The sequence below is a fragment of the Agelaius phoeniceus genome, chromosome 18, assembly GCF_051311805.1.
Source record: "Agelaius phoeniceus isolate bAgePho1 chromosome 18, bAgePho1.hap1, whole genome shotgun sequence".
In the NCBI taxonomy this organism is placed as follows: domain Eukaryota; kingdom Metazoa; phylum Chordata; class Aves; order Passeriformes; family Icteridae; genus Agelaius; species Agelaius phoeniceus.
The window spans coordinates 11109352-11117885 of record NC_135282.1 but is presented as its reverse complement, the minus strand read 5'-3'; the positions used below and the strand labels follow the sequence as shown (position 1 = coordinate 11117885).

At 45.9% G+C, this 8534-nt stretch overlaps 1 protein-coding gene across 7 annotated transcripts in view; it reads right to left on the bottom strand.

Moving 5' to 3' along the window:
• Positions 1–8534, bottom strand: part of DEPDC5 (DEP domain containing 5, GATOR1 subcomplex subunit) — a 42098-nt gene that overhangs the window by 1033 nt on the left and 32531 nt on the right. For 4 of the 7 annotated variants that reach the window (XM_077187666.1, XM_077187665.1, XM_077187663.1 and 1 more), the window contains 5 exons: positions 8008–8232; positions 3990–4159; positions 2861–3032; positions 1778–1838; positions 596–678 (listed from right to left, as the gene is read on the bottom strand). In XM_077187666.1, the coding sequence (XP_077043781.1) occupies positions 596–678; positions 1778–1838; positions 2861–3032; positions 3990–4159; positions 8008–8232 (711 nt within the window). Of the gene's footprint in view, positions 1–595; positions 679–1777; positions 1839–2860; positions 3033–3989; positions 4160–5205; positions 5585–8007; positions 8233–8534 lie in introns of those variants that run through there. The other 3 variants (XM_077187664.1, XR_013184603.1, XM_077187667.1) reach the window with 3 other exon arrangements.

Below are 8534 nucleotides of genomic sequence, written 5' to 3'. Positions count from 1 at the left end.
TCTCTTACAAGCACAGAATGAAGCAAAGATGTAGGCTCTGATCCATCTTGCTAGCTTCCCATCCATTTCCATTCTCTTCTGCAATTCTCCAAACACTGCCTTCCTGTCATTGTTTTCACATCTCAGCAAGCAGACCCTAAAAGCTTGATCTGTCTCCCACACAGTGTGTATGGGTAGAGATGCATCTACAACAGACCTTAAGCATGAAAACACAGCACTGACACAAAAACAGAGCACTGACTTGTCCCAACACCTTTCCCTCCTTCTTGCTTCTGGGTACACATTTATTTACATTGACCTTGGAATAAGCTTTGCCTTATTTTTTAAAATTTCCTCATCTTCTGGAAAGAAAACTTTCAGAGCTGCTGTAAAGCAGGATTTCAAACCAACATCATTTATTAGCAGCAACACTTCGTGCTTTTCATACTGCCCCCTCCAGTCTTCTGGTTTGTGTTTTCTGACACACCTACTTGTCATCTGGTTAGGGACAGAACAGCACCAACATCACTGACACAAAACACAAACCACATGTGAAATGGTTCTCTTGTTTGTAATAACCTCCTCCTTGCCACAGAGCCTCCCAAATATTGCTCACCTGTGACATGGATATACTGGGGCTTGTTTTCTGCTGGGAAGTTGAATGCAGAGGCTGAATATTTATCTTGTACAAATCCAAATCTGAAGAAATAGAGACAAGGGGAATTAAAGAAGAAAAGAAAACAAAAAGATAAAAAGAACCACTCCAGGTAGAATTCCTCAGCCGAAGGCAGAGGCACCAGAGGAAATCCTTCCACTATCCCTTTCTCATGGCCTGAAGGCAAAAGGAAAAGGGATGAAGAGCACTGAGCCTCTCCAAATATTCCCTGCCAGACACAGTGTGAAAGCCTGTGACCCCACACTGCTCAGGCCTGTCACCCCACACTGCTCCCTGTCCTGACTCGAGCTGGAAGCAAGAGCAGCAGCTCCATGCAGTCCCTGACAAAATGGGGCAGCTGCACATGAGAGAGGGAAGAGCAACAGTCAAGACAGAAGTTCCCTGGGCTTGTTTCAAGCTGCAACATTATTATTTTCATTATGTGCAATGTTCCATGCAGAACTTCAAGCAGCTTACCTGGCAGCTCTCTGCTGTTCATAGGATACCTGTTCTTCTCCTGCTTTCTAAAGTAATGAAAGCTGATTTCCAAGCTAAAGTCCATTACAAAAGGCAGCCCTCTCTGTCATGAAAAAAAACCCCAGCATCTACACCATGAAAGAAACTGGCAGTTCAATCACACAAAGGGATAAGGCTAGATAGTACCCAAAGGTTCCAACAATTCCTTCTTAAACTTGGCCCAACCTCCTCTGTACAGCTCCCACCCCAGGCTCCTGCCTATTGTCAATCATCAGGTGTCATCCAGCTCAAGACCATGCTAAATACACAAGAAGGTGTTGTATTTTTAACAGGCTATAATACACTGTTCCTTCCCAGGAAGAATCCATTTACAGCCTTTCTGCTTCTAGCTTGGAATAACAGGCACTTCCCAAAGGCTCTCCCTAGGAGGACAGTATGGTTCCTAAGGAGGGACAGGCTGAAACACCCCACAGCTGCCCCTGGCACCCACAGAACCCCCTGGGGCTGGAGGCTGTGTTTTAGTACAGCAGCCTGTAAGCAGAATTCAGAGGGGCAGACAGCACAGAACCCAAGAGACTCGGGAGTGACTGTTCAGCACAGGCCTTCACCCCACATTGTCCAGGGAGGCAGGAACTGTTGGGTCACCCCACTCCACTGCAGACACACCTGTGTGCTATTGCTTCCTGCAGAAGATGCATTCTGTCCCAGTATGTTTCTGGTTCAAAGCCTGAAACAAACAGAAAAGTAACAATTATCTAGTAAAGATACTTTATTTCCTTCCTTTTGAAGACTTCACTTGTGCTCAGGAGGCCTCAGGGCACTCTTTCATTTCCCCATGCCATTTCTTTCAGTCACACTTTTTTGTCAGGTGTCTCAGAGATGTGTCTTGTGCACGCCAGTAGCAGACTCATATCTGAATTTATTATTTGTGTCTCTTGAGATGAAGGAGAGGAACATAAAGGGGGGGGTGTGGGAGGGCTAAGGAAAAGAGTGGGCTGCTGTGTATCACAAGAGTGCTCTGAAAATATTTAATTCAGTCAGCTGGGCTATGGTGACCTCACAGCATACGGATTTGTCACATTCATTGTTCAGTTACACCTGGACACTGAGTCAAGGGTTGATTAAAATATCAAACTTACTATGTTAAAACAGAGCCTTTTGCTCATTCTCCCTCCTCATTATGCAATTTTGCCCTTCTCTGCATGGGACACGTCTCTGATTTTGTGGTTCCACCTGAGGTTTACCACAACAGGCTCACTGGAAAGGGCGAGGTCACATTGCAGAAAATGAGATTGCAGCTTCTCTGCTTAATCTCATGTGCAAACACTGTAACCATTAAAGTAACCATAGCAACAACAAAAGAAGGATGGCAGTGGTGAAAACCCAATCTTAGGGAGGGGGAGAATAAACAAATGCAAGATACAAATGCAGAGCAGCTGTGGGTGTAGCAGCAAAACAGACACAAGAGTCTGTCAAACACAACAGCTACTGGATATGGGTCTGAAAGGGCACAGGGTAAGCATCACTGGGGAGACCACCCTTCCTGTGTGTTGGTGCTTCCTCCTGCCCACAATCAGCCTGCCAGCACAGCTTCCTCCAGCACCTCCTTCCTGAGGGGCTGCTGACCTGCAAAAACAGCTCCTTTACCTAAGGCTGGCTGGTAAAGGAGCCCCTTGATGTCAGCTCTGCACCAACAGTGACCTGTTTGCACAAAGAACCCTGAGGGGTAAAGCAAAGTGCATTTCTTACCATCAAACAAATGCTCACTGCCCTCCTTCAGCAAGCAGCTGACGTTGAGGGGGATGAAGAGCTGAGCTCGGAGCGGGTCCCCGTACAGGTAACTGGGCAGGGCAAAGGGGCCTTCCAGCACTGGCACCAGCAGGAACCCACAGGAGGTGGCCTTCCTGTGCCAGCCCTGAACCTGAGCAGAGATTCACACAATGAATCACAGCACACATGCCAGCTGACCAAGGGCACTTCTGTGCATAAGAGCAACTCATTCCCCAAGAATAGATCAGACATGCTCAAATCTCCACAGGCTCAGCCCGCTCGGCAGGGCAGGCACACCAACGTCCTTGCAAGCAAAGCAGTGCAAGCACAAGACATCAGGCTTTCCTTTTTCTGAAGTGCTCATCAATCAGAAAGCACTTTAAAATAGGACATTTTTCAGGAACTGATTCAGCCTACTTATCACCAGTGGCTAAACACTTCTGCTTTACTGGAACAGTGCAATTGATTTTAAATAAAAGCAAAACCGACTACCTAGTGCTGTCTGGCTGGGTGGGGTAAAGCCTGGTGTTAAACAGTTTGAGTTTCACAGAAGCTACATTAGGGAAAAATATCTAAAAATGAAATCTAAAAATTTAATCTAAAAATTAAAAAGTGACAAGTTTTCACTTCAAAATGTTTTCACCAAGTTAAAAAAACCCTAAAACATTCCTGAGCAGGAAAAACACATTGCCTGGAAAAGCCCTGTTATGAAAGCAATTCCACTGAGATTTAAAGTTTTAAGGTTTGGGGATAGAAGGAATGTAATGTGAAACAGATTTTTTTCCAAAGACCTGGCTCAGGGCTTAAAATTTGCCTAAGGGGGACTTAAATTTATCACCTCGACCTGTGCTGATCTCTGCACAGTGTGCATAAAACCCACTGAAAGCAGAACACACTCAGGCAGACAGAATGACTGGAGCTGGTGTGATAAATGCTGACCAGATGCAGCAACACTAACAAGCACCAGGAAAATTACCTATGGAAATAAAGGCAGATGGAAGCCACTGTCTCTCTCCCTAAGACCCCCTAGTACAATGTCCCCAGTGGTCCAAGGGACACAGAGGCCAGACAGGCACTTCTGTGGCTGCCCAGAACACCAGGATCTCACCATCTCAAAAAGAACAGCTGCAGTCACTGCCATCCAGTGTAACTTGATCTCAAAGGCAGCGTTCAGGGAGAAGTTGCCATGGTAATAACAGCTGCACCACTCCAGCCGGTCCGTGCGGTTGTTCACATCCACATCCAGCGTCACTGTGCGCTGCTCGGGCACCGTGGCAGCTGGGCAGCAGCCAGGGGACAGCAGGGTTCAAAGGGCATCAGGGAGAAGGAGGCAGACAGCGTGGAGAGAACAGAACCAAGATCAGTCATTTGAAATCAATTTGTCCTCCCATTCCTCCCCAGGTATTTTCAGGCTGACAGAAAAGTCCCAGAATGCGGCTCATCCAGGTGACAAAAGACAAAAATCCTCAAGTATTTCTCATGTCAGGGGTATGTGCTAGAGAATCACCTCCCCAAGCAGTCAAAAGACATTTCAGCTGCAGTAAGGACAGAGATCCAAGAATCCAGCAGGTAATCAACAAGCAACTGGTGCCATAATTATGCATGGCCAGACAACACCAGCTTCCTCATGCCCAAAACATCCCAAATATTTCTATATGCCTCCACCAGAAATCACAACAGGGTGCTGTTACATGGGGCAGGAGCATTCCAGGACTTTCCACAGCTAAAGGAGATTAGAAGTTAAACTTCTTGTTTCTTTAATCCCATATCAATATCCCACATTAGCACATTGCTGAAAGTGCACATCCAACACTTTCTGTAAAAGCACAGAGTCAGCCAAGACATGCAGCAGCATTCTGACCACTGCAACAGCTCCTGGTGCCTGGCAGTAAGGGCTGGGATAGTGCCCAAGATGCAGCTCCTTTTGTGCCCCATACCCCAGCATCCCTCAGGTGACAGAAACCCTCAGGTACCAGGCAGGAGAGGGACAGAAGCACAGCAGTGGAAGTGACCTGGCTGGTGTCACACACAGGACTGCAAGGCTGGGGACAGAACCCAGATCTCCTGACTTGGAAACCAAAGTCCTGCTATGAAACACACCATCACCTTCAACTTTTCTTGAGACAAATACATAATGTAACATTTCTGTAATGTTAAAAATTGACAGAAAACAATGGGCTGCAAGGCTTCTATGGGAAAACTTCTGCCCTTTTTAGTATTGCATGCATGAGGGATGTGTGTTATCTCTTCCTGAAGGAGATGTGCACCCCTTGATAGGGTCAGCTTTTAAATGATCTTATCATTTGATGGTTTGATGGTAGTTCAAAAAAAAAAAAAAATGAAATCCCTCCTCAAGGTAGATGGAAAGTTCCCACCTTCACTGCTACTGCAAGGTACCTGGAGGCACTTTCAAGATTATAAGGGAACCCTTTACATTGCTATTATTGCAGTGTAGAACGTGAAAAATAAAAACACAACAAAAATGAAAGAACATCACCCAGTTTTGTTTCACAAATAAGACCCATTTTTGTCTTTGGGAAATGTATCATTTGCAATTTCTGAGTTGATCTGGTATTGTCAGACCAACACTGCGAGAATTTCTTTTTCTGGCTCCTTTGGGATATTGTGAATACCATACTTGTGGTCAGGAGGTCATGGTGCCAAATTTGTAACAAAGTGTGTTGGAAAACAACATCCTGGAAGCTGTGAAAGCAAAGCAGCTCAGTCAGGTAGGTGTTGGTCATTAGCCAAGAGGTCAGTGATAACACCACAGCCCAGTGTGCCCAAAGCAGCACACTGTGAAGAATGAGCTCCCTGCTCCCTTACACTGTTGCTTTTCCCAGAGTCTGCTTTTGCAGACTCCCTGGTATGGCTGGACTGTCCCCCTGCCTTGTCTGCAGCTGCAGCTCACAGGCAAAGCCAGAGGAAACCAGTCCAACAAGGTGAGCTAATCAAAAATACATTAAACACTGATGAGAAATGTCCATGTGTCTGAATTCAGAAGCTTCTGATTAAAACCAACTTGTTTTAATAGAAAATACTCTGGCTTCCATAGGTCAGACTTTAAGAGGACTCACCTGCTTCCCAATTGTCTTCTACTATTGAGTATTTAACTACAGATTGACTAAGCAAATCGGAGAGGAGCAGGCAGGTTATTCTCCAGTCACAGACTCCACTACATACATGACTACAGTTGCTAGTGCATGCACTGCTACAAATCAAAGGGACAAGATTAGCTGGGTCACAGGTCACACTTCCACTGGGGAGGGAAAGGGGACAGGCTGGGCAGGTGATTGGGAAATTGGGAGGGACAGATTTGAGAGATACATGGAGCTTGTTCCAGAGCTCCCAATGCTTGCATGCAATTTTATGTCACAGCCTGACATTTAGGGAAGGTGGGGAGGGGAAGAAATAAAAACCACAACCTAATCAAGACCAAGAGAGGAACAAATGAAGTCACGTGGACCAGGGGTCATCTGGGTTTAGTAAAGCTCTTTACCTCAGATGAACTGCTGAAGTTTTTTTGGAATACTGTTTAGAAGAGGGACAGCACAGAAGCATCATTTAAACCAGTTCCTTTGTAAGAAAAAACTTCCAAGCTCAATTTTTCTACAAGAAACTACAATTCCTGGAAAACCCAGACTGCATGAGAGCAATCTAAAGGCATTTATCACTCATTCAAGGGCTGCAAATTAGTTCAATAGTAAAATGGACATGATCCCAACTGAAAGGAAAAGGAGAGCTACTCAGGTGTGCAGTACCCACATGCTGCAGGAATACTCTCTTTTCCTGGCTGGTGTTTAATGAAAGGTGAGGGAGACACTGAGGACACCTCTACTCATCCCCAGGGGTGCAGGCCTGCTGAGCCTCAGGCTTCTCATGAGCTCACAAGAGAACACAAACACAGGAATGTCAACTGGCTTTCTCAGGCTAAATAGTGAGTAAGAGATCAAACCATGAAGAGGATCTGGCCCCAGTGCCTCCAGCCTCCACAATACTTTCATGCCAGCCAGTTCAGGCTTCAGCTCTAGCCAGCCACTGAGCTAATGAGGCTGGACACCAGCCAAGGCAACAGATTTATCATGTGACAGGGAAAATAACCTGCATATGTTGACTTCAGAGAATTAACCATTAGTTCAGACTCCCTATCCTTAATGCTTTTGGGTTTCTGATGCTGTTCCTCTTCCAACAAGGCTCTCAGAAATACACAAGGATTACTGTGACTTCAGGTTTAAGAGATACTACACCTGCAGTGAGGCACTTCTCTTCAGAAGGTTAGATATACACAACAAGAGAAAATCAAAATTTTTCTTTTTATCCTTAATTGCTAGGCCTTTAACAGATGCATCTAAATAAACCTGAAGCTGCAGTTCCATAGCAATGATTTTTCTTTTAAACAAGGAAAGGAGAACAAAAGCAAGTGACTCAGGCTGGCCTGGAAATGTAACAAGAAGCTGACAAAGCAATAGGGTCAGTCACACAGCCAGTGTGTTTCATGGGCTGTTAGAGCAGTCAGGGTTGCTCTCCACACCTCAGAGAACATCAGACACTACTGGGACCTTGCCCAGCAGCAAGATCTTCCTACTGCTTCCATACCACAGGGATCATCTGCAGCTGGGCTTCACAGACTCATTAGTGCAAGGAGTCTGGTTCAGATTAGCTAGAAAGCCCCCAGCACATCACAGAAACTTCTAACACATCTGGACCTCCCTGTGGCTTTTGCCCCTAGGGAGCAATTAGATATGTAATTTTAAGAACAGTTTGGTTGCTTTGCCGTTCTCACAACTTATCCCTCCATCCTCCTTACAGGTTGTGAACAGTCTCTGTGGATTTGCAAGGAGACAAAGTATCTTCCTCCCTGAATTTTAGAGGTTCAGGAAGAAGGAGTGCTTTAAGAAATACTTCAGAGTACTGGAACACAATAAAAAGTAAAAGTTTCCTGCCCAGCCAGTGAAACACACCTCAAGCATATGAGAGCGAGTCCACATGCAAGACACTGTAAGGCCAGCATGAAATTTGCAGCTTGATTGCTGGTCCACGTGAGATCATCCCCTTGGCTGGCTGCTCTTCCCCTTTCAAACTATCCCCATGAACTTCCCCAGCTGTCACCTGTGCTGTGCATCTACCTAAGAGTGCAGCTGCCTGGCTCCGTCCTCCGAAACTGCGGCTAAAGGAACTGTGCCTACTTGCATAGGAGGCGGGGCGGCTGGGCAGCCAGGGCAGCAGGAACGCCGGGATCTCCGAGTGCAGCAGCTCTTCTGCCACAAAGGCCACCTCAAACCATTTCCTCTGGAAGGCTGAGAAGTCATCCATGGCAGCTGTGTGCCACATGGCAGGCTGCTGCAGCCCCACTGCACAAGGGGAAGGGAAGTCGGTTAGAAACAAGTGTGTCACGGACATGTTTTATGAAAAATCCTTTGGCTAGGAGTTTTTTCTCCTGAGAAGCTGAGAGGCCTCAGAAATGAAATGTAAACAATAATTATCTGCTGCTGTGGAATGCAATAGGTGCATCTTTGATTGGTCTCATGCAGCTGTTTTTAATTAATGGCCAATCACAGTCCAGCTGTCTCAGACTCTCTGGTCAGTCACAAGATTTTATTGTCATTCCTTTCTTTCTTTTCTGATGAAAACCTTTCCTCTATTCTTTTACTAT